At 47.6% G+C, this 25,292-nt stretch overlaps 2 protein-coding genes across 3 annotated transcripts; both read right to left on the bottom strand.

Annotated features, from left to right (window-relative positions):
* Positions 1–807: 807 nt before the first annotated feature.
* LOC122105852 lies at positions 808–24,566 on the bottom strand. The gene is made up of 7 exons (XM_042677105.1): positions 24,497–24,566; positions 14,921–15,073; positions 14,746–14,823; positions 13,157–13,205; positions 11,740–12,625; positions 6,818–7,269; positions 808–1,897 (listed from the first exon to the last, which is right to left on the bottom strand). The coding sequence occupies exons 3-7, from the start codon at positions 14,758–14,760 to the stop codon at positions 1,014–1,016; spliced, it is 2,286 nt and encodes a 761-aa protein (XP_042533039.1). The 5' UTR covers positions 14,761–14,823; positions 14,921–15,073; positions 24,497–24,566; the 3' UTR covers positions 808–1,013.
* Positions 18,457–24,589, bottom strand: LOC122105870 (GTPase IMAP family member 7-like). Of its 2 annotated transcripts, none has more exons than XM_042677126.1 (2): positions 24,497–24,589; positions 18,457–19,943 (listed from the first exon to the last, which is right to left on the bottom strand). In XM_042677126.1, exon 2 carries the CDS (start codon positions 19,894–19,896, stop codon positions 19,009–19,011), a length of 888 nt encoding a protein of 295 aa, XP_042533060.1. In that variant the 5' UTR covers positions 19,897–19,943; positions 24,497–24,589; the 3' UTR covers positions 18,457–19,008. The 2 variants fall into 2 exon arrangements, with proteins under 2 accessions (XP_042533060.1, XP_042533061.1); XM_042677127.1 differs by having other exon boundaries at positions 18,457–19,938; positions 24,497–24,584.
* Positions 24,590–25,292: the final 703 nt, after the last annotated feature.

Genomic DNA, 25,292 nt, shown 5'->3' with positions numbered 1-25,292 from the left:
AAACTAAACTCAACTAAGGGTCAGGGTTTAGGCCTTGAGTTCAAACCCCAGTACTGGCACACACACACACACATACACACACACACACACACACGCACACGCACACGCACGCATGCATGCACGCACACACACACGGTAACTATTTTCCTCTGTGTTTTTAAATTTTTTTTATTGTGAAAATACCTTACAGAGGGATTACAATTACATGGGCAAGATAATGAGTACATTTCTTATCAAGCATTGTTGCCTCCTCCTTTGTTTCCCCTTCCCATCCCTTCTCAACTCCCCCTCCAAACCCCTACCCACCCCCCTGCCAAGTTGTAAAGTTCCTTTTTCAACATAACGACTTGTACATCTCATTGTTGCAATGGGTCCACCTGAATACCTATTTAAACAATTTGTTTTTGCCCTTCCCCTCCACAAATTATACCACCATCAAATACAGTGAAAGCAGGGGTTATACTGTGGGGGAGGGACATACAAAGCAACAAAGATTTAATCTTATAAATATTTTAGAAGCAATCACATGAAATAAAAAACATTTGAGTCCTTATGTTGGGGTTCATCCCCCTAACATCAACTTATCTGACCTTTTCTGCTTATCTCAGACATATACTAGTTGTTGCAAATAAGGGAAACCATGGGACCTATGTTTCTTTGGGGCTGGCTGACTTCACTTAATATAATTTTTTCCAAGTCTTTCCATTTCCTAACAAACGGGGCAATGCCATTCTTTCTGATGGAGGCATAGAATTCCATTGTGTATATATACCACATTTTCTTGATCCATTCCTCTACTGAGGGGCATCAGGGTTGGTTCCATATCTTAGCTATGGTAAATAATGCTGCAATAAGCATAGTTGTGCTGGTAGCTGTAGTTTCCTCTGAGTTTTATTGACTTAAAAGCACCTGCAGGAAAATGTTTGACAGCTGTGATGCAGAGGGTGTGTCCTACACCTGGACACTGACGGAGAACCAGAAGAAAACTCATTCTAGAAATCAAGTGGGCACGCTCACTTCCCCTGCGTGATACACATATCGATGAAGACAGCAATAACGATCAAGGTGCACAGGAGCAGGAGGGCAGTGAGGAGCAGGTGCGAAGCCATCCAGGCTCTGAGAGTGAGCACCGCCCTGCAGCAGCAGCTGCCCTCCTCCGCCCGCAGCGCCCACCTCTGTCTGTCCAGGTGCTGCCTCACGCTGCGCAGGTAGCGCCTGCGCTCTTCGGGCAGGACCCCGTCTCCGCCCTGCTGCAGCAAGTGAGCCTGCAGGAAGAGGTCGTTGCTGTGGAAGGAGCCCTGGTGCCAGCCCTCCAGCGCCTGCACCACAGTCATGAGCTCCTGCAGCTGCGTGCGCTGCTCCTCCCCGGACGCCCGGTTGTTGAGGGCGCAGTACCGCCCCCCACACTCCTGCACCAGGCCCCGCAGGTGGACGTTGTCTGTGCAGGCCACGTAATCGTCCAAGGAGCCAGCGCCCAGGTCTTCCTTGTGGGTGAAGAGGACCACCGTGTGGCTCATGGCCTCTGATCCGAACACCTCCTTCACCCTCCTCGCCGCCTCCACGTCCTTAGCCGTGAAGCGCCCCAGCTGGGTGACCAGCAGCAGCACGTGGGGCCCAGGGGCAGACAGCAGGTAGCACTGCCCGACGTCCTCCACCATCTCCTGGGTCTGGACCTGTGAGTCAAAGATGGAGGGCGTATCAACCACCAGGATGTGCCTGCCGTTCCACGTCCCGAGCTCTCTCCGGCAGGACCTGGTCACTGTCTGGGCCCCCAGCCTGGACTCGAACACTGGCCGGCAGAGGATGCTGTTCCCTGTGGCGCTCTTCCCACTGCCTGTTTTTCCCACCAGGATGATCCTCAAAGAAGGTGCTTCCAATCCACTGTCTTCCACCCTTCCTGTAAAAACAAACAAGCGAGCATTAATGCCATATAAGTGAACGTTCTTCATACTTGTAGATCACTGTATTCTCCTGGGAATCTGCTAAAAAGCTTTGACTTAATTCCCAGCAGGAAGGAAAAGAGGGAGGGAGGAAGAAAAAAAAGGAAGGAAGGAAGGAAGGAAGGAAGGAAGGAAGGAAGGAAGGAAGGAAGGGAGGGAGGGAGGAAGGGAGGGAGGGAGGGAGGGAGGGAAGGAGGGAGGGAGGAAGGGAGGGAGGGAGGAAGATGTCTCAGGCTTAGGGGTTGAGGAGATAGGGGACAAATGGTTGCTGTCTTTTTCTGCCTGGCTGTAAAGTAATGGGTTCTGTCCTTGTGTTTAGGGCGGGGTCCCAGGTAGAGAGGGAACAGAGATGCCTCCTCAGAACTCCAAGGCTTTCTTACCTTCAGCCATTGTTCCATAGCTGCTCTTCGGAAACCCTTCCATTCCCTTCTGGAACATGAACAGAAAAGGAATGAAAGGCATCCTCCGTAGGGAAAGTGCCAGGGCCTGCCTCAATCCAGACAATTCTCCTGACGCAGGCCATTTCTTTGCTCATTTTCTTTCTTTTTTTTCTTTTTTCTGTCAGTTGTGGGGCCTGAACTCTGGGCCTGGGCACTGTCCTCCAGCTCTTCAGCTGTAGACCAGCACTCTACCACTTGACCCTCAGCCCCACTTTCGGCTTTTTCTGCTTACGTGGTGCTGAGGAATCAAACCCAGGGCCTCATGCATGCAAGGCAAGCACTCTACCCCTGAGCCACCTTCCCAGCTCCTCCTTGCTCATTTTCTAACTCACATTTGACTCTCCAAAATCCATAGAATCGCAGGGACAAGGCCAGGCTGGGTGATGCTATGGCAATATGCCGCCATTGTTCTTCCTCAGCCCCCCCAAAGCACGAAATGCTCTGCTATGTAAACGCCCCCCCCACCCACAAGCTGAAAACATGAAATGAGGAAAGCCTTCCGCTGTTAAAAATTAGAACCGAAGTAATTAAACTTGCCAGAATAAAGGGGAAAAAGTGCCTGGCTGGAAACAATTGGTTTGTTTATCGTCCTAGAGATGTCCAGTTCTGGAACATTCCAGGGGCAGGCATAAGGTGGTCTCCAATGGGAGGGTGGAATTGGGGACCAGGGACTCCCTTCAAGGACTGGAAAGAATGGAAGAGAACTCACAATCACCTCCCTACGCTGAGCATTTTGGTGACGAGCTGGTGCATGCTGTAGAGAGAATCAACATCACTGACAAGGAGAAGATAAACTCATTTCCCATTCTAGTTTTAGTCAAACATCTTTTCTGCTTGTCCCTGCAGTCCTAATCTCCCAATAACTACATTTTTTGTATGCCTACAGATTTTGCCAGCAACTGGTACACACACTGGCATAAGCACTTGATTTAAGTGAAGCATAGCAAAATGCCATTCTTTTGGGTGTTAGGAATAAGGAAGCAGGGGCTGGGAAGGTGGCTCAGTGGTAGAGCGCTTGCCTTGCATGCCTGAGGCCCTGGGTTCGATTCCCCAGCACCATATAAGCAAAAAGAAAAAAGCCGGAAGTGGCGCTGTGGCTCAAGTGGTAGAGCGCTAGCCTTGAGCTGAAGAGCTGAGGGACAGCGCCCAGGCCCAGAGTTCAGGCCCCACGACCAGACCAAAAAAAAAAAAAGGAATAAGGAAGCAGTAATTAGGAAGGCCTATGTACAATACACAGCTCTCACTAAGATAAACTCTGACTCTATGGTTTGTTTTAAAAGTGCAGTAGGTTTTATTGTTGTTTTTACTGTTGTTTTTTGTTTTTGTTTTTTTGTTAGTTGTGGGGCTTGAACTCGGCCTGGGCGCTGTCCCTCAGCTCTTCAGCTCAAGGTGAGCACTCTACCACTTAAGTCACAGTGCCCCTTCTAGCAGTCTCATGAGCCGGAGCTGGTAGCTCACGCCTGTCATCCTAGCCACTCAGGAGGGTGAGATCTGAGGATCATGGTGCAAAGCCAGCCCAGGCAGAAAAGTCCATGAGACTCTTATCTCCAATTAACCACTAGAAAACCAGAAGTGGCGCTGTGGCGCAAGCCATAGAGCACTTGCCTCGAGCTGAAGGGCACAGGGACAGCGCCCAGGCCGAGTTCAAGCCCCATGACCAACCAAAAACAAAAAAAAGAGTCTCATGGACTCTCCTGCCCAGGCTGGCTTTGAACTGCGATCCTCAAATCTCAGCCTCCTGAGTAGCTAGAATTTCAGGCGTGAGCCATGGGCACCTGGCTCAATAGTGCAGAATTTATGAAACAATTTGTGTGTGTGTGTGTGTGTATGTGTGTGTGTGTGCATATACTAGGCTGCACCTCAGAGCCTTGCACTCTTCTTTAGCTTTTTTGCTCAAGGCTAGCACTCTACTACTTGACCCGTGCCTCTACTTTGGATTATGTTGGTTAATTGGGGATAAGGATCTCATGGACTTTTCTGCCTGGGCTGGCTTTGAACTGAGATCCTCAGATCTCCCCCTCCTAAGTAGCTAAGATTACAGGCATGAGCCACAGGGTCCTGGCCAAAAGCAAACTTTCAAAGTGAAGAAACCCACAGAATACTAAAAACAAATACCCGCTATTTGTAACAAACAAATTTAAGTACTTGGGCATTTTACTGAAGCCATTCCATTTGACTGAAAACTTGAAACGTTACAGATACATGTCTTTTATAATTTTTTAAACTCTAGTTTCCTTCTCCTTCCTCTGCCCTTCAGAAATGGCTTTCAAACATTCTTGTTTGTATATATATATACATATATATGTATATATACATATATATACAGACATATACATATATCTATACATGTGTGTATACATGGATATCCAAAGACCATTTGTAGTATTGTTTTATACTTTAAATGTTTACACAAATGGTATAATTTATGCAATGATTTATCCAGTTCTTTAGGAATAAACATTTAAGCTATTCTGAAAGACTTGTCACTACAAAGAGTACTGCAAATGACAGAATCTCTTGGCACACACACGTGACAGTTTATCTGGAGTCTGGTTTTCTGCTGGCCTGTGTGCTGTCAAGTTTGCTTCCAAGTGGGTTTTTCTAACTCACATTTGCACCCACCACCCAGGAGAATTCCCCCAGATCTGCCCAGGCATTCAGTGATTGCAGGCTGAATCTGCTGTTACCCTTATGGGCACAGAGAAGTGTGTCTTTTTTTGTTTAATAAGTTTTTTTTATTGTGAAAGTACTGTCATAGGGGTTATAATCAAATGAGCAAGGTAACAAGTACTTTCTTACCAAGCATTGTTGCCTTCTCCTTTGTTTTTCCCTTACCATCCCTTCTCTCCCATCTCCACAACTACACCCCTCCCCGCCCCTCCTTCCCCTTCCCTCCCCCGCCCCTAAATTGTAAAGTTTGTTTTTTGACCTAAGAAGCATGTATTGATAGATTTAATGTACACGTTTATTGCCTATCATTAAAAAGCTTTCCTAGTTTATTTGCTATTTAGGTTTCTTCTGTTATCTTGTCTTTTAGCACATTTTTGGCCCATTTTTTTATTCATTCAGTGGGTTTTCCGAGGTCTCATTAGGGAAACCATCTATTTTCACGATAGCAGACGATATGAAGACGTCTTCCTCTCCCTTTCCTTCTCCCCTCTAGTCTGCCCTCTTCTCATTTCCTTCTCCCCCCACCCCCACCCGGCCCTTCTTTCAGAGAAGAACCACCATTTCCCATGCACTCTTCTTGTCCCTGGCAAACTCTACCCTGCATTTTACTAATTTTTCCCCCCAAATCTATGACATCTTTTTGACTTCATTGACATTTTCTGAGACTTGAGAGCAACATGGTTGCTAGTGCTCAAGATGTGGATGTGCTAAAGATGATGGCAGTGTAGTAATAATCCTCAGGGCAGCTGTGCTGGTTCTGAAGTTGCTTGCATGCCCGTGTCTTTTTAATCATTCTCTTTCCTTCCTTTGTGATGTGATTAAGGTTGGTATTAAATTCGGATTAAACTTTTAGGAAGCCTCATCAAGTGATTTGCCAGGGACTAACTCAACTCCTCCCGCCAGCCCCAAGGGGGCTCCTTTCACCTCTTTCTTCTCTTTGATTTTACTTCAGGAAACCCAGATGATTCCAGATAAGTAGAGAAGAACCTTCTGGCAAACCCCATTCAGTGCTGTCACTCCACAGTCAGCGTGCAAATGTAGTGACAGGAGAAGGCTGCCCTGGAAGCTAACACAGCAGGAGCCCGTTTGCACAATACAATGGAGGGTTATTCAGCCTGCGGGTGTGCAGGGGCAGGCACTGCTGTGGAGTGACACACTTCAGGTGGAGCAGTGCCTTGCTTTTGCTGACTTGGGTCTATTTTGTGACCAGGATGGAACAACGTGGCTGTTCCCAAAGCCAAGGAAACTTTGGCAACATTCGCAAACATGCTTCTCCCCAGCCCGCTGCTGAGGGGTGCGGGCTGCAAAGGGAGACGTGGAATTAGGAATCAATTCTTTGGCAGATGCCAGCAACTGAGTATCCAGAAATGCGGCAGACTGGCAAGTTAACAGGAGCCATAGGCCAGCAGGAAAGGGGCTGGGGGACTCCGAGATCTGAGGGACCGTGCCACGTTCATTCAGAATGGAGAGCGGGGCCCCTCTTCTCTTTCCAGGGCCAGCTGTGTGGCAGGGACACGGTGCCCGCCTGCTGACTGTCTGGCTTAGGCAGGAGCTTCACACAGAAGCACAAAATGCACCTTCCCAATCGAAACCCCCACGAGCCTCGTTTTATTCCAGGACACCTTCTCTGATCAAAGCAACGGCCAAGCTGGCTTTCCAGACCGGTTTAGGAGAGCTCAGAGTGTTTCTTGTCTTCCCAAACATTCCATTCGTGTCCCCCTCTCCTCCCCACCGACCATGGGCCCTGAACACGCCAGGCCTGCTTACCTGTCAAGGGCAAGAGGCCGCGTCCTCTGTCTGAGCTGCAGGGTGAAGCACAGCACCGCCAGGCCACCTTGGGGTGCTCGCGCGGGGAGCTGGGCCCTCGCTCTCCAGCCGCAGTCCTGCAGAGCAAGGAGCAACAAGATGGTGGCGCACCCGGGGCACCCGCAGCCTTAGGTCTCTGGGGAGGGGCTGGAAGGGGATTCAAGGGAGGACCTTTGGTCCCAGCGTGAGTGCGAGCACGGTGCTGCTCTAACCCTGACCCGTGCTTCCTGCCCAGGGCGCCCAGCAAGACTCGTCCCCCTCCGCCTCCCATTTCCTTTCCTGACAGCAAACAAACAGTGTTAGAACCCAGACACAGGAAGGGAATGACAGCTCCCCTCCCCCAGGCCCAGAGAAGTCCCCGTGCGATGGGGAAGCAGCGCTGCCCAGCTTCCCACCCTGCCCTCCCCGAACTCCTGCCAAGCAAGCACCTACTCCTCCCTGATCCCCCCACCCCCTTGCTTCTGGCTCTGCTTCTAGAATGTTCCTCTAACCATGAACAGGCTGTCCCTTTCCTGCATGGCGATCTGTAAGGTCAGCTCCTGGGGCTGTGGGTTTACTTGGGGGAGGCCGGGAGCAGGGGAAAGTACCTCTCTTTCCCACTGAATGTGCCTTTCAGACTTGAATATGGAACATAAATCAGAGCTCTAAAGAGAGAGACTGAGGAGACAAGATGGGTTTAGGCCCCGGAGAATCACCCCTGGAAAGCCCCTGAGTCCCCTCTGTCAGTACTTGAAGTTCCCTTAGGTGACATCATGCCATTGTGTAAGATCGGAGGAAGGGAAAAGGGCTGCCAGGCCAGGAAGCCTCTTCCTGAAGGCAGGAACAGCCTATCTATCATTCAATGTGCGTTAACCAGAACTCCGGGCCATCCCAGGCCACTCTCTGAGATTACAAAGGCAAATTTCACCCAGCTATACCCAGCCAAATAGCCATAGCACCACTGCAATGTTCTCTAGACCAACCACGGCTAGTCTTATGAAACGGGATTCATCCTAAATCCACCCACTGGACTATTCATGTTAGCCAATCACCTTTACCCAGATGAAAACGACCTTAAGACAAAGCTTCACAGCCTTCGGCAAGGGGCCTGTGAAGGTGGACTCCACTACATAAGGCTTGAGATAGGAGGGAAGTCTCCTGCCCAGCTGCTTTTCATTTAAACGAAATGACACTCTGGTGCTTAAGAAAAAGAGTCCTCAGGTATTAACTGGCAAAACTGATAAAGGATTTACAACTCAGGATTTACAACTCAAACGGGCGGACAGAAAACCAACAAGTTGGTTTTTAAATGCTTTAAGAAAGGAGGAAGCCTGTGGCTCAAGTCTGCAAGTCTGACTACTTTCTGTTAGAGTCAGTGAGTTTTGCATGAGTTGTGTTACTTTGTTTTCTTCATATTTCTTGTGGCTTTGCATATTTTGGGCCAAGTCTTTGATTGGATTTTTTTAAAGAAATTGTTATAAAGGTGCTGTACAGCTACAAGTCAGGTAATGAGTATTTTTTTTGGTGGGGGGAGTCGGTCATGGGGCCTGAAATCTGGGCCTGGGCACTGTCCCTCAGCTCTTCAGCTCAAGGCTAGGGCTCTACCACTTCAGCCACAGCACCACTTCCGGCTTTTTCTGCTTACGTGGTGCTGAGGAATGGAACCCAGGGCTCCCTGCATGCAAGGCAAGCACTCTACCACTGAGCCACCTTCCCAGCCTGAGTCTATTTCTTTTTGGACAATGTCACCCTTTCCCTTGCTCTCTCCTGGATTTTCCCTCGTCCCCACCCACAAGTTGTTCATTTTCCACGTAATGTCCAATGAGCACCACTGCTGTATTTGTTCACCCTTGGTGCCTCCATTTCTGTGGCCTCCTTTGCCCTCCCAAAGACACATAAATGAACAAACAAGACAAAAAGAAACAACCACAAAAAAACACAACAAACAAACAAAAAACTTCTTGTCTCCATTTCCCAGAGTTCATTTCAGTCTTTCTCTGATTGGTTGGGAGTTGTCCTCAGTTCCTTTCAGTAACTGCTGCTTTCTCTGATTGGTTGGGAGTTGTCCTCAGTTCATTTTAGTCACCGCTGCTTTCTCTGATTGGTTGGGAGTTGTCCTCAGTTCCTTTCAGTAACTGCTGCTTTCTCTGATTGGTTGGGAGTTGTCCTCAGTTCCTTTCAGTAACGGCTGCTTTCTCTGATTGGTTGGGAGTTGTCCTCAGTTCCTTTCAGTAATTGCTGCTTTTTCTGATTGGTTGGGAGCTGTCCTCACCGGCAGTGAGGTATTCTCTCAGCTGCCTAATGTTGCAGGTGGGGGCTGGCCCACTCTGGCCTTCTCTGCCCCTCCCTCTCCCTGGCCAGCTGTGTACAACTCCAATTCGTAGGGAGGCCTTCCCCTTCCTACCTTATGGGCTGGCCTGCTATGTAACCCGTGTATTCTACTATGTTTCTGTGTCATATTCTTATGGATTTAATCTAGAAAGTCATTTTCAAACATCATTTCCTTGCACGTGAACATCGTAAGTAGTGTCACTGAGATAAACATTTTAAGCAAACCTCTATCTGCACCATGCCCAGCGTGCTCTGAAGCGCCAGTCCCGGCTCATCCACACGTTGGCCTGTGTCCCTCTCCAGGTCCCTGGGACTCCCAGCCGTGTGCCCGTTGAAGGGGGTTTATTCGCAAATGTCCAGCTTTTCTTTGTTATAGGTAAAATTTTTCTTTTGGGCCCATCCAAGAGCTTGGATTCAGGGCCTGAGCACTATCCCTGAACTTCTTTTGCTCAAGGTAAGCATTCTTCTTGAGCCACAGTGCCACTTCTGGCTTTTTGGGGTAGTTTATTGGAGAGAAGAGTTCCATGGACCTTTCTGCCTGGGCTGGCTTTGAACCACAATCCTCAGATCTCAGCCTCCAGAGAAGCTATGATGACAGGCGTGAGCCACTGGTGCTGGGCCCAGGCGTAATTCTTACATGCTACCGTCCGCAAGAAAATTTAAAAACCATAATAGCAATTTACGATCTGATTTCCATACAAATCAGACAGAGACCAATGACGATAAACATCGAATGATCTATATGGACACATAGGTGAAACAATGAAAGCAATGAAAGAAAAACAAGGCGACATCGTAGCCTGATGGTCAGTGGCCCTGGATCCACAGCAGCCCAAGGGTGAAAGCAGGCACCCTGGGGCCACCACGCCTTTCCCTGTGCCCTTGTTCCAGGGCCAGCCCTTCCCTGCTGCCCCTCCGATGGCCAAAGTGCCTCCTCAGATTGGGTCCCCTGTGGGACCAGCAATACTCTTGAAAAAGCTAAACGCTTGAATTGAGAATGAGTTTTCCTCCAGCCATGCTTTACAGAGCGTACTTTGCTGTGATGAACACCACGGATCGGGACAGCCTGTCGCAAGGCCTCGGTCTACTCTGACCCTCCTGACATCTTGGCTAGCCGTGCCACTGGCAGCATTCACATATAGACACCTCCTTCCTGATGTGGGCCTGAGAAGACTTGCAGACTCCTTTCCTCCTCTGTCCCCTGACTCGGGCTTGTTTCCATATCTGTCCCTGCTAACAAGAGCTTGGTTGAGTCAACGATGGCCAGTCCTGTTCCACTCAGAAGCAGAAATAAGGAGATGCCAGTGTTTGGTGCGCACAGCTAGGCAGCATCCCCATTTTCTAACGATATGGTATTCAGGAGCCTTTGAAAACATTCAAGGAGCTTATGCAAACCCATGCCACAGAACACCAACCTCAGCCTAGATGCCCATGGCTCTCAGTCTACACACCTGCTCCTCTTCTCCCCTCTGAGAGAAAAGCTTGGTATGCACAATACATGTGGAAGTGTGCATGCAAAAATGCAGCATATGTTTGGACATGGTGGCATATGCTTATGATCCTGGGACTCCAAAGTTGGAGGTAGAAAGATTGCAGGCTTGAGGCTAGTCTGACTTAGCTAGTGAGTTTGAAGCTATCCTGCCTTAACTATGGGAACCTTTCTGCACACACACACACACACACACACACACACACACACACACACACACACACACACGCTGCATGAAAATCCAAATAACCACAATCAGACATCATTTATTATTTTTTTTACATTTTACTTTATTTTGGAAAGACAAGAACAAGAATACCTATCAGAAACTGCAAAGTTTCTTTTTAATGTAGTTACATTTATCTACTTGGTAGTAACTCATCCTACTAGTAAATAAACAGATGTATTAGAAGCAATAGTTAGCATGTAGAACACCAGCATCTTTCATTAATGCTGAAGGTCTAGGACTGCAGGAGTAGCAAAGGGGCAAACACTCCAACTGGAAAATTCAGGAGCCTCAGAGTAAAGAAAGAGAGGCGTATTCAGAATAAGAATTCTTCCCCGGACCAGGCATTCATCTCTTCTCCAAGCTGCCAGTCATTTTACTGTTTGTCCAAAGAGGCAAGATATGCCAAGACCATCACAATGAATCACAGAAGCTTTAAGTTAGACAAATTAATTCAGAAACACTGAACGCATAGAATTAAAAGTTGATATTCGGACCCTTACAAGTAAACACTTACAGACCTTGGCAAGGTCGACACAGTGTCCAAGTGCCCATCACACTAAGACTGATTATGAAAGAATGAGATTTCCTTGGGATGAAGCTCACATTTCCCGTTCAGCCCTAGGCACTTCATGCTTTCTTGGCCAAGTTGTAACCTTTTTTTTTTGGTCAGTTGTGGGGGTTGAACTTTGGGGGGTGCTGTCCCTCAGCTCTTCAGCTCAAGGCTAGCCACAGCACCACTTCTGGCTTTTTCTGCTTATGTGGTGCTGAGGAATCGAACCCGGGGCCTCATACATGCAAGGCCAGCACTCTACCACTGAGCCACCTTCCCAGCCCTGGTTGTAGCCATTTTTTTAAGGTGCAGGCCATCCGTCCTTCAGGTCACCAACGGTCTCCGGCTGGCGCTTGCCAAACAGCACATAGACCAGAAAGATACCCAGCAGGACAGCCATGCCCCGTCTCCAGAGGGTCCTGTGTGACTTCTGCCACTGCCACAGCCCTGCCAGCAGCCAAGACCCCGGGGACTTCTGCACACGGGCAGCTACGGCCTCGGCCACCCTCTGGAGCCGCTGCTCGGGGTTGGTGGTGCGCAGTGACTGCGCCACGTCGTACACCCGGTTGGTGTAGTGCGTGCCCCCGAGCTTCTTCACCAGGCCGGTGACCAGGCCCAGCAGCTCCTGCACCTGGGCCTCCCGCTCGCGGCCGGTGGCCCGGTTGTCCAGGGCGCACACGCGGCCCCCGCACTCGTCCACCAGCTTCCTCAGGGCCAGGTTGTCGGTAAGGCGCACGTACTCGTGCAGGGAGCCGCCGGCCAGGTCCTCCTTCCTGGTGAAGACCACCACAATCCTGGCCACCACGCCCTCCCCGAACAGCTCCTTCACCTTGCCCAGCGCCTCCTGGTCCTGCCTGGTGTAGCGACCCAGCTGGGTGACCAGCAGCAGGGCATGCGGGCCAGGGGAGGACAGCAGGTAGCAGCGACCTCGCTCGAGACACCGGGGGTCCGTCCTGGGCACTTGGGTGCTGAAGATGTCCGGGGTGTCGATGACATCCACGTGCCACCCAGCCCACTGCCTGCTGCCGGCCACGCAGGTGCTGGTCACGGACGTGGCTGCCAGCCTCGAGACGAAGCGCTGCTGGCCCAGGATGCTGTTGCCCGTGGCACTCTTCCCTGTCCCCGATCTCCCAACCAGGATGAGCCGCAGCTGGGACTCCTGCGGGAACTGCTGGACGTCACCTTCTGACCCTGGGAGGGCAAAGGTCACAGGATGTCAGTCGCAGCCACCTTTCCCTTGGGAACTGGAGTCTTTGAGTGTTCAGAACAAAGGGGACATTAGATACTTACTTCCTGTTTTAAACCAACCCCCCGCCCCCTTTCTTTCTTTCTCTCTCCATGTTGGAACTGGAGCTTGAACTCAGGGCCAGTCTAGCTCAGCTTTTTGGATCATAGCTGGTGCTCTACCACTTGACCTATGTCTTCAGTTTTTGCTGGTTAATTGGATTTGTCTACCCTGGGCAGGCTCTGAATTGATCTTCTCAGATCTCAGCATCCTGAGCAGCTAGGATTATAAGTGTGTGTTCCTGATACTCAGCTCCCACCCCATTCTTTCCTTTTATTCTTTGTTTGGTCCAGGACCGGGACTTGAACTCATTACCTGATGCTTTCACTCATTGGCCAGAGCTCTACCAACTGAGCCATGCCTCTAGTCCCCTTGCCCCTGCCTTACCCCAATTCAGTCAGAGGGGACAATGATGCTGCTGTAATCACGGCTCTTACCATAGGGGTTCTCCTCGTCTCTTGCCATCTTCCGGCCTCCCATGTTTCCCTGAAAGAGTTCCAAACGTGATTCGTTCATTCACAAATGACCCGTCTTCCCTCATGTTGCTTTCCTTCCAGCTACTCCCCTCTGAGCCAGCAAAACCAGAGCTCTGCCAACCTCCGCTGTGCTTTCCTATCTGTTACTATTTATCTTCACCCTATTTCTACCTGAGTTCTTCGTCTACACTTCCCCATCATTTCAGAGTGTCTGTTTATGTCTTCTGTGCTGGTTCTTCTAGGTTATACGTCTCCTGTGAGCACCACACAGAAGAAAGCACAGAGGAAGTGGAATGAATGGCCTGTCCTTGGCTAGGAGTCTTTGAAAACGAGTTTGCCTCAACCCAAATATGTTTCTTTCTGTAGTCCTTGTCTTCAGTGAAGTTCAACCCTACAGCTTTGTGTTATTAACTACTTTGTGTCTAAAAGCCACAGACTCCCCTGACTAGCACAACACAGATATGAAGCGACAGATGTGAGATTTAGAGCTAGTAACAAGAGTTAGCTGAATCTCAAAGTCTTGCTTTGAATATGAAACTGCTGGTGTGCTCTGTAAGGAATTCATAGAACTCTCTGAGAGTCCAGCACAATTTTCCAGACTGTGGAATGGGAGTTAAAATCATTTTGAATATTTTTAACATAGAAATAAGTTCCTGCTGAGATCTGGGGTGACAAGTGGCTCTTAATTCTCTGGGAAAATAAAGCATGTAGAACTCTATACTCTTCATACTTTGAAAGAACTCAAAAGTTCATGTAGTTCTTTTACTCCCACACCTAGCTGTTTTTCAGAATTATGTGGGGTTCTTTCAGAATTCATACTTGGGCACCATCCTCAGAGACTCTGAGTCAGCGATTGGGGTGTTTCTGGTGCAGTCAGAACACAATTTGAGTTTAGAAATCAGCTGTGTTTCTCCATGGTACTCCTGAAGCTGCATCAGGAGAAGCAGGAATTAGGGGACAGATACTTAAAGAGGTTGAAAAGTGAGTTACAATGCTCGGATGTCTCTAGGGGTCTTCTTGAGTTTAAGAGTGGATAAGACTTATCAGGAAATATATCATATATTTACACATGTAACTGGATCTAATATATTCTATATTTGTATATAATTTATATACGCTATAGATAATACATTATATATGACAACCTTTGTCATATATCAAGTTTCTTCTGGGAGTACAGAATGTTTTTGAAAAAATGTTTTGCTCAATATGTGACTTGAGGAATGATTGATTTCTTTCCATCTGCATTTTGCCCTGGAAGTAGATCTAGCACACACTTTATCTCCTGGTATAAGAAAGTGTGGGGCGATACAGGTTTTATTCCCTAGCCAGAATGAGTGTGCTCAGGAAAAGCCTCCTGAAACTTCCTCGGCACTTGCTGGCTTTGACGCTCAGAACGGCTTCACACACCTGGCCGCATGACCGGGACCTCACACACCTGGCCCCATGACTGGGGCCTCACAGACCTGGCCACATGACCTGGGCCTCACACACCTGGCCCCATGACTGGGGCCTCACAGACCTGGCCACATGACCCGGGCCTCACACACCTGGCCGCATTCCATTGCCTCACACACCTGGCCGCATGACCGGGGCTGCTCTGGGTCCTTGGGATGGCCAGCCTGGGACTTCGCAAAATACACAGGATACAAGGAGTAAGCACTCTCTAGGGACCATTTGGGCCCTCACGACCCACCTCCTCCCTCCTCGAAGGCTCAGGCTCACCTTTCCTGGTGACAGGCTCTGAAGCGGCTCTGGGAAGCCCTGACTTTCCGCTTTCCCTTTGCTTGTGAGTTCAAAAAATTTCCCTTCCAGCGCAGAGGAAGTCACTGAGTTGCTCAGAACTCAGAGCTCAGGAAGCTCAGGGAGGGTTGGACACTAACAATTTAAAGAGACAGAAGCACTGTGGACTTGCAGTGTATCACCACCAAAACCAGCCTCCTGCCGGGACTCCATGGGATGCTGAGTGTATCTCAATCTGGGTCCCTGATATCACATATCTGGCCATACTCAGAGGAAGAGGAAGAGCTCTGCAGGCCCCAGAGGCTGACTTTATTTCTAGAATGGGTTACTACTGATCTTCAGCTAGTTTTCATCCCTGTAAAATAGGCCCAGAGAGTCTCTGGACTTAAAAGAAAGAAAATGGTAACTACTCTCAACAGCTAACTCATGCTTGGACATTCATGTAGTCATTTCTAGGTTCAGTTGGTCAGAAAAATCCAGAAGTAAAGTCTCATCACATAACAGGTACTTAGAAATTGCTTTTGCTAAAAAGCACTGACTCCTCATTTTGGCTCACATGTTAACCGAAAGCAGAAGAAAACCTTGGCACCCTTACCTCTACTTTGCATTTCTCATTTGTCTTAAAACTTTGAGTCAGACTCCTGCGTAACTCTGAATGTAGTTGTATTAGTCACTCAGGGAACACATCTCCTTTCTCCAGCAAGCATGACACTGAAAAGCCTTTAGCAGGCTGAGTGTAATTAAGGAGGATGTCATCTGTTCTGGCAGTGTATGAGGGATCTGCTAAAAATGGCGGGATGGTAGGCAGTATCCTGAAAGACTTCTTAGAAGAAATAAAATTGAGCTGAAATTCAAGGGCCAGTTGAAGTTACAGAAAGGTATTAGAAGTATTTACAGGATGGAAATACTGTAGATTCTAGGGCAAGTGACAAGCTGGGTGGTTCATGCCTATAATCTTAGCTACCAAGGAAGTTGAGATCTGAAGATTGTGGTTTAAAGCCAGCCCAGGCAAGAAAGTCTTGAGATTCTTATTTCCAATTAACTACCAAAAAGCTGGAAGCAGAACTATGGCTCAAGTGGTAGAGTGCTAGGTAGCCTAGAGCAAAAAAAAAAAAAAAAGTCCAGGGACAGTGTTCAGGCCCTAAGTTCAAGCCTTAGGACTAACACAAACGTATAAGAATTGTTTTTTCTTTTTTTGGGTCCGGTCGTGGAGCCTGAACTCTTGGCCTGGGCGCTGTCCCTCAGCTCTTCAGCTCATGGCTAGCACTCTACCACTTGAGCCACAGCGCCACTTCCAGCTTTTTTTCTTTTTGCTTATGTGGTGCTGAGGAATCGAACCCAGGGCCTCATGCATGCAAGGCAAGCACTCTACCAATGAGCCACCTTCCCAGCCCTTCTGTTTTGTTTGTTTTAATTACAGCCCCATACAAGTCCCCTCCTATTCTTTTAGTGGTTGCAAACAAGCACTTGTAGTCAACATGAGCTGGAGAAGAACCGTGGGTGGGAGCTCGTAGGTGAGGCTCTGGGCTTTCTCCATTTTCTGCTTCCTCTGCTAAGGCCTTATCAGCAACCCCCATTTATTTCCTCTCCATCACACTGTGAACTTGAAGACCTTTTTCATTTTTGCTTTTTATGCTTCTTGAGTTGAACTGTGTCTTGAGAGGAAGTTGCTTTGGGCATGTTTTTTATGAAGTGTGAAAAATAACTGCCTAGTTCAATGTGTGGATCAAAACCTCAAACTCAGACTGCTGCAGGAACAAGCGCTGTCCTCAGAGGTGAGTGAGAACCATCTTGTCTGTGTGATCTCCAGCTGCTAAGCTTCCTCTCTGGTAAGGCATGAACTAGCTACCCACTAGTCTTTGGGTGTCAAGACTTTCATGGGTAAATGGTTCCTGCCAGAATAGTGCTCAGGCAGAGAGAAAACAAGCTAGAGAGGCAAGTATTGAAATGCTGGGTGCCTGCTATAAGCTGCTCTAGAGTGATCTAAAGCCCATTTATTTTGGATAGCCAGCATCTTATAAAAGAAATGTAATCTGCAATCATAACACTACAGATCTTGGGCTTGGCTGAATCATCTAGTCAAGATCCAGGGTTTGGATACCATCCATTAAAACGAAAGCAAGTCCATCCCCCAGAGCTACAGAACACAGCTAGGAATAAATTTAAGAAAGTGAAAGATCTTTATAATGAACATTACACAACACTGAAAAAAAGTTGTATACACACACATACATGCAAGAAAGACCTCCCATGTTCGTGGATTGGCAGAATTAGTATTGTTAAAATGTCCACAGTACCCAAAGCAATTTGCAGATTCAACGCAGTCTCCATGAAAAAGGAATTCAAAGGGGAAGGTTTATTTCTGATGGAACTCAACTTTCAAGCTCTTTGCTTCCTACCTGGGACATTTGGGTAAGTGTTTCCCAAAACTCTATGTGCAGATGGCTTGGTTCATTTCGGTGACATTACTGGGAATTGGTAGAACCTTTAGAATATGGGGGCTGGTGGAAGGAAGTTAGGTTACTGGGGGCATGCTCTGACGGGGATGCTAAAACTCTTGCCTCTTCCTATTTTCCTCTTTGCTTCCTGGCCACCATGAGCTCACCAGACCTCCCTCACACATGTTTCCATCATGATGTACTGCGCTGCCTGCCACGGGCCCAAAGCCAGAGTCAGGCCATCCGAGAGCAAGGCCTCTCAAGCAGGGAACCAAAATAAACCTTTCCTCCGTGTAAGTTGATTATCTCCAGTAGTTGCACAGCAATGAAAACTCACACAGGCTGTTTCCTGGTTGTCCAAAGCCCTTCTTCATTTCATCTTTTGTTTTTGTAAAGTCTGTCTTAAGAGAGAGTGTTACAGTGACTGCTTCTACGTGAAACTTGTGAAATTTGAAGTGTGATTTTTCTAGCCCTCTTCAGATCTTCATGTCCATCAGCTCAATCACAGGGGAAAGACCAATGGACAGTGCCTTAGCCAGTTGTTTTCAAGGTGGCATATCCATCAGACTCACAGGAGGGTTTCTTAATAGCAACCAATCAACAACAGCAAAAAAGAAAAGAAAAAGAAACGGGTTGCTGAACTCTATCCCAGTGTTTCTGTCAGTAAGTTTGGATGGATCCTAAGTTTTCTAACAAGTTCTTATCTTATTGGGTTGCAGACAGCGCTCCTTGTTCTCTTTGATACTTATTCCCACAAATGACCTTTATTGTAACCTCTAACTTAGACCAACTGCTCACTGAAATTTACAGCTAGTTAGGGGAAATCTAGATTTCATTTGAGAAGAGATCATTTTCATTCTCATCATGAATACAATTATTATAGGCATCACAGAATGTCGTGGCATTATTATCTCCATTGGTACCAAGAGCTTTTTCATATGTCTAAAATTAAATCCATATTGATATCGATATCGATATAGATACATACACCCCATATAATCATTCTTGGAATATTTCCACAAATGTGGTCCCGTCCAAACCATGTTTTATAAAACAATAACAGAGACTCTGCATCCATACTCAGCACACGATTACTTTATTTTAACAAGCTTCTGGTCAAGTTATTGCTGTCACTCACAGTCCCCACTGGTGGAGACACTCATTGTGACATTCTGGCTCACTCACTATAAAAGCCCAACTAAACCCCAGGCATTGCTTTGCGAGTTCATGGCTCTCAGAAATCAGCATGTATGTCTTAGGATTACTACTTCTTTATGTGTCCACCATATCCGCCTAATCATAGATCAGGGCATTTTAGAAAAATACATCCCTACCAGGTCCCTGTTGGGATTCTTGGAAATTCGGAATTCAGAACAGGACAGCTGGGGTAGGCACTTGGTTCAAAAAGGCAGGGTGTTGCCTCTGCTGTCTTCTCTAGGTGCTGAGTGCAGTGTACACAAGTCAGACTGGGAGAGCTCACCATGGGCTCTGAGGCCAGCACAGAACAATCTGGCGATTTCTTAATTCTGTTCCTGCTCACATTGCTTGCAGAAGGGCTGCCACGGGGAAGAGAGGGGGTGATGTGAAAGAAGGCTCGTGGTAAGTGCAGACAGAATAAAGCTGATATACACATTATCTCCTGAAAAAATGGCGTATTTTGAGAAGCATTCTCTTAATTCTCTCAAAAATCTGAATAAGTATATTTGTCTCTGCCTCTGCCCTGATGTTTCTTATTTTTGCCTCATACTTCTCCTTAATTGATTGTATTTTGGCCTCCTTGTTCTGCATACTCTGCTTGCACATCTGAGTATATGTCTCCCTCACTGCTCCGAGTTCCTTTTCTAACTCCTCTGTGTAATGCTTCCTCAAGAGCTCTGCCTTTTCTTGCAGGCTTTGCTCTGCATCCATGTAGATGTCATCAGAAAAGTGAGCCCCTCCCCTGCTCTGCAGCATGCTCCCTATCATCCGCACCAGCTCCTGCACCTGCTCCTCCTTCTCAGCCTCGTCTGCTCTGTTGCTGAAGGCACAATAGCGGCCCCCACACTCCTGAATGATGCCTTGTAAGTTTGCATCCGATCTTTTTAGGAAGTCATCGAGGCTGCAGCCCTCAAGATAGTCTTTGCACGTGAACAAAACAATCACATGCTTCATGACGGCCTCCCCAAAGACAGCCTTGATCAAAGCAACAGTTTCCTGCTCTTCCTCTGTGTAGCGGCCCAGCCTCAGAACCAGGATGATGGCGTGAGGCCCTGGGCAGGAATAGAGGACACACCGGCTCAATTCCACGATGTTGGTCTGCAGATTCTCCTTGCTGTCAAAGAGCCCCGGGGTGTCCACCACCACAAGGTCCCTCTCCTTCCACGTTCTGGATGCCCGCTGGCAGGTCTCAGTGACGGCATGGGCAGCTATTCTAGAATGAAAGATTTCTTCCCCAAGAATGGTGTTGGCTGTGGCACTTTTCCCACTTCCAGTTTTCCCGACCAGAACGATCCGCCAAGAGTGATCCTCAGACTTGGCCATGCTTGCCACCGGAATTCAGCCTCAGGAGCCCGGGCACTTGGACTGTACTTTAAAGGTAGAAAGAACGTGGCTTAGAGATCACCAGAAACCAGCCCTGCTGGCCCTTCTGTCCTTTGTTCCTTCCCTTCGGAATCAACCAAATCATCCAAGCCAGTGAAGTTTTCTCACTTCCATGCCCCTGCCCTGTATCTCCATCAACTTTTCTGCTTTCTACCGCATTCTTGCTTAATTTTCTATGACAAAAGTACCAATTACCATTTAAAATCTGGTATTTCCTATCCTTTCCTTTTGTGTGAGACCTATTTTCCAGAACAGATTCTACTTTGTTTTTCAGATATCATATCTGACGTATTCTGACCTAAGCAATGAGCTTCCTATCCCACGAGAGCATCTTCATCAGAATGCCCTGAGAGTCTGGATCTGTGTAGAAGGCTGACACCATTCATTGCAGGAGTGTATCCGAGGTGAATGTACACAGCCAGCCCACTACAGGAATGCTCAACATGGACAGAAGACATCACTTACAGGGAGAAGAAAACTCTTTAAATTAAATGTGTGATGTACACAGGAGCTTTGTTTTCACAAGCTATATACAGAAAGGGAATACAAAATGGCTGTCCTCGTTGTGGAAATGCTCTACCATTCAGTAACTATAGAAGAGGGGTGATGGTCTTTGGTAATGGGTTCAAAGTGGTTTGGTGGTCACTCATCTCAAAACTCGAGCAGATAACCTTGCACTGGAGAGGCTAAAAGTCAACAGGCGTTGGTATTGTAAACTCTCTACTATCAGGTATATGTGGCATGCATGAATGCACATTTCAGTGCCGACCCCTGCAGACCTGGGAATGACAGACTGAGGACAAGCAAGACCACAGAGTGGACGGCGAGCTCTCGTGGTTTCTCACCATTCTTCAGCAAAATTCTATCGAGCTTTAGCGATCAGAGAATTCTGTCATGCTCTACATCCCAGAGCACAGGAAAAAGAGGAAAACATCCAAGCTCTTTCTATGAGGCAGAGGTAACTCTGAAACCCAGCATTCACAGCGCCTGCATCAGACAGGAAATTAGAGTTGAGTTCAACACCAAATCCTAAAGAAATGTTAGGAAAACAGGACTGGATGTGACAAAGTAGGATTTCTTTTAGAAAACTGGACTGAAGGAGAGGCTCAAAGAAAATTACAATATAATCCTAGCCACCACGTACAGAGAGACTATTTCAGAAAATATGAGTTAATATATCCTGCAGCTGTGAAATGCATGGAGATGTGTCACTACTCAGGTTCCAACAAGCATCAAAACCAACGAGGTTAAGGGGGAGGTAAAGGAAAATAAGAGAAGCCGGGCGCCGGTGGCTCATGCCTGTAATCTTAGCTACTCAGGAGGCTGAGATCTGAGTGAGGATCACGGTTCAAAGCCAGCCCGGGCAGGAGAGACCGTGAGACTCTTATCTCCAATAAACCACCAGAAAACCAGAAGTGGCGCTGTAGCTCAAGTGGTAGAGCGCTCGCCTTGAGCTGAAGAGCTGAGGGACAGCGCCCAGGCCCAGAGTTCAAGCCCCACGACCGACAAAAAAAAAAAAAAAAAAGGATAATAAGAGAAAAACAAAGGAGGGTGTAACAATCTTTGACAAGAAATGAACTCATCACCTTACTCATGTAACTGAAACCCCTCTGTACAACATCTTTAAAATAAAATTAAAAATTTCAAAAACCTAGGAGGTTAATAAAAGAACATAGAGTGGGAGACCCCTCACCCAAAGGAGTGCAAGCACACATGTGTCCACATCCTCATTATATTTATATACTATATATAAATATATTACAGATATATGCAAGGAGAAAGATAAGGGGGGAGGGAGAAAGTAAAGAAAGAAATGAGTGCTGGTCGAGAGGGAAGAAGTAGCGTGGCAAAGAAAGAAGGTGGACATCTTTGAACTATTTAGGTAGACGGAATCTATGTTGAAAATTAATTCCTAAAAATCAAAGATTCTGTGAAACAAATAAACCTGATCATGTTCTTCAATATATTAAGTTCATTGACAACCCCCAGAAGAATAGAGCCCAAAAATCCAAAAGAAAAAAGAAATGCCCTAACACTATTCATAGTCACAAAACTGATAATATCCCTATCATTGAATTATAACATATGTGCTATGTACTGGGAATACAGGCATAAACTTTGTATACAACACATGCAGGCATGCATGCATGTGCGCACACACACACACACACACACACACACACACACACACACACACACACTCACACACACATAATAAGAAGATAAGAAACAGAGCCACAAAAGCAGCAGTCCTAGACTTCCCTACCATCTCCCTCTGAAAGGAAAACCCTCAAGGATTTCTAGGGAAATGCCTAACTTGACATTTGGGGCAGAAAATGCATAGAATAATGTGGGATTGCCTTACTGGACTTCATTACAAATGAATAATAAAAATTGTAAATGCCTTGTGAACACAGATTGAAGGACATTTGGTAACAAGACAGACATTTTTGGTGCGATGACAACGGTGAATAAAAGTCTTAGTTTTAATATACATTTTTAAATATTTTCAGATAAAATGATATGAAACCTGTTATTGACTTCGAAAGAATCCAGGAGAACTGGGTTGTCAGAAACAAGAATCCTGAATTGTCAAACATGAAACCTGGCAATATTCTCAAAGCTTGGTGATGGAACTGAGCTCATTGTACTCATGTTTTGTGAACATGTGACGTTTTTATTAATGGTTTGAGGTGAGCATATGCATTTGTAACCATGACTGATTAGATGACTATATTGAGGACCCGGCTGTGAAGGTTTCACAGGAATAGTTAATCTCAGAAACACTCCAGGATGGAAGAATTGTGTTTTGGTTTTTTTCTTTTAGTTTGCTACAACTTTACTGTGCCAATTTTCCTGCTTATAAATTCTAGCAAAGTAGTTACACAGGGGTAAAGATTTGAATCGAATGAATGTCACTATGTCATCAGAAAAAGGGTCATTGGAGGTATAACTACATTCTATTATTATTATAAAGGTGATGCACAGAAGGATTAGTGTTTTATAAGTCACAAAATGAGTACATTTCTTTTTGGACAACGTTACCCCTTCCCTTGCTCTCTCCCAGATTTTCCCTCGCACCCTGCCCACAAGCTGTATAGTTTATTTTCAACACAGTATCTACTGAGTACCACTGCTGCATTTGTTCACAATTTGTCCCTCCATTTCAGTGTCTCCCTTACCCTCCCAAAGACAGAATAACAAACAAGATAAAAAGAACAGAGAAATTAAAACCTCTTGTTTCCAAGAGGAGTTCATTTCAATAGATATTATATGACAACACACAATGCACAGCGGCATTATGCCTTTGTGTTCTTCCTCTAAGAGTAGGAGGAACAATTCTTACTCTAATTTTATAGGCAAGGACAGGATGACTGAAAAAAGCCAAAACAGCTGCCCACCACCCCTGCTTCCTCTGTGTTGGGCAGAGCAGGGACTCAGACCATCAGACTCCATCACATTCCCTGTCAACCAGCACAAGGTGACCCCAGCCAAGCAGCTTCTCAGCTGTGATTGTAAAATCAGAAGCAGAGCAGGGGCGGCAGGGGAGGAGCCTCCTTCCTCCAGGCAGAGCGCTGGGCACACGCCTGCAGCAGGGAGGCCAGGGCATGGCTGCCTCTGTCTCCCTGGCCTTTCTCCCTCCTCCATCCCAACAAGCCAAGTCAAGACAGACCAACAGAAGCAGTCACTCCCAAGCTTTCCCGAGCGCCTCTTGGGAGACCCAGAGGGCCTCAGCAAAGAGCACGGCTGAGAAGCAATTGCACGGGGAATTGCTCTAGCAAGAAGGCAGAGATAGCCCGCGCACAGATGGCCACTCTGAGAATCCCTGGTGCCCTGTGAGATTCTGTCCCCTCTGCTGTGAGCCGGGACACAGAAACCTGCAGATCTGCCCTGAATCTCCCTGGAGAAACTTCTATGAAGATCTCTCACAGAAACCACAATGTGGTTGCTACTCAGGATCAAAATGTTTTTTATCCCCAACCACTGATACCAAGGAAAATATGAACTGAAAGCAATGGAGGCACAAAGAGCCACATAACCGCTCAGACTGAGCTGGAATAACGGCTCCCACTGTGCCTTCAGAAGTCAGTCCTGCCCCTGAGTCCCCCTCCCTCTGTGTCTCTCCCAGGAGGGTCCCAGCCTCCTCCCGGAGCGGTGGTGTTGGGTGGATCTCGACGTGGAGTCAGGCACAGGACTGTGTTCTTATTTGTAATGGTGCATGACTCATAGTCATCACTGGGGTTTGGTTCTTTGTAGGAAATTGAGAGACTTAGGGTACATCTTGACTTTACTCCATAACCTTCTCCCAGTTCTCCAGGTTTACTTTGGAGACACTGGTGTGCTTTTAAAGGACAGTGACCATCTTTCTGCTGTTCACATTAAAGACCAGCGATCTGCAGTTGCCTATGAAGCAACAGTCTGTCCGGTTAGCGATGAACAGGCGGAGTTTCTAAGCCTCTCCAGACCATGGAGGGCTGCACCCTCTCTACTGCCCCCTCTCCCTCATCCCACTTGCTCTGTTGTCCTCTCCCAGCCTCACCTTCTCCCGCAGGACTGCCTGGCGCTCCCCGCTCCCCCGTGAAGCTGGTGGTCAGCTGCCCCTGCTCCAGTCTGAAGGGAAGCTTGTTCTGACATGGCCGGGCTGCCCAGCTCTCAGCCCAGAAGCCAAGCCCCGGGGGAGGGGCCAGCCGGCAAGAGGTCTCCAGGAGCTTCCTGGAGAGCAGCTGGCCTGCAGTATTGCCTGAGGCAGATCTGTTCCTCTTTGCCAATGGCATGGCCACTGCTGTGTTTGCTTCTGGTGGCTCTGAAGACCCTGGGACTTGTCCCAATGAATGGCCTGTGAGATGCCCCTCCACCTCCCAGCTGAGGGCACTGATCCCAGCAGAGTCTCCTCTCACTTTGAACCAGTCCTGGGGTTTCCTCAGATGCCTACATAAGGTGCCTAGAGTCTCCTTTCAAGGCCAGGGCCGATGCCCAAGGCCGCTCACTCCTATGGCTGCTCAGCTCAGCGGTCGGAAGGCCTTCCCTGTTGGGATCTCTCCAGAGCCTCACGTTCCCTTTCTCTCCTGAGCTCCACCAGGCTGACCCCCTAGGCCTTGTCCGGCATCTCTGGCCTCACTCACTGGCCTGCAGTAGTGTTCTTGAATGGATTTCCTGCCTGCAAACCCCAGTGTCGATCTTCTGCCTGTGTGTTCAGCCCGAGACTCCCACATCCTGCCCTGCTGTCTTCACTGAATTAGTGTGAAGAATGAATTTTATTCATAAATGTTCTAATGTTCAACTCCTCTTGCATTTTTACCTAGTAATAGAGAGTTGTTCTTTGAAGGAACTGCTGT

Source organism: Dipodomys spectabilis, unplaced genomic scaffold, assembly GCF_019054845.1.
Source record: "Dipodomys spectabilis isolate Male_0828 unplaced genomic scaffold, ASM1905484v1 ptg000034l, whole genome shotgun sequence".
Taxonomy (NCBI): domain Eukaryota; kingdom Metazoa; phylum Chordata; class Mammalia; order Rodentia; family Heteromyidae; genus Dipodomys; species Dipodomys spectabilis.
Note: the sequence above shows the minus strand (reverse complement) of the source record. Positions and strands in the feature narration are given on the sequence as shown.

Excerpts from the sequence above, each read along its gene's own strand:
- LOC122105852 (XM_042677105.1), bottom strand. Across the intron at positions 7,270-11,739 it reads AAGGACGGATGGCCTGCACC|GAGTTCGGGGAGGGCAGGGT; the intron begins TTAAAAAAATGG and ends CTTGCTTGGCAG. Across the intron at positions 1,898-6,817 it reads CGGCCTCTTGCCCTTGACAG|GAAGGGTGGAAGACAGTGGA; the intron begins GTAAGCAGGCCT and ends TTGTTTTTACAG.
- LOC122105870 (XM_042677126.1), bottom strand. The coding sequence starts at position 19,896 with ATGGCCAAGTCTGAGGATCACTCTTGGCGGATCGTTCTGGTCGGGAAA.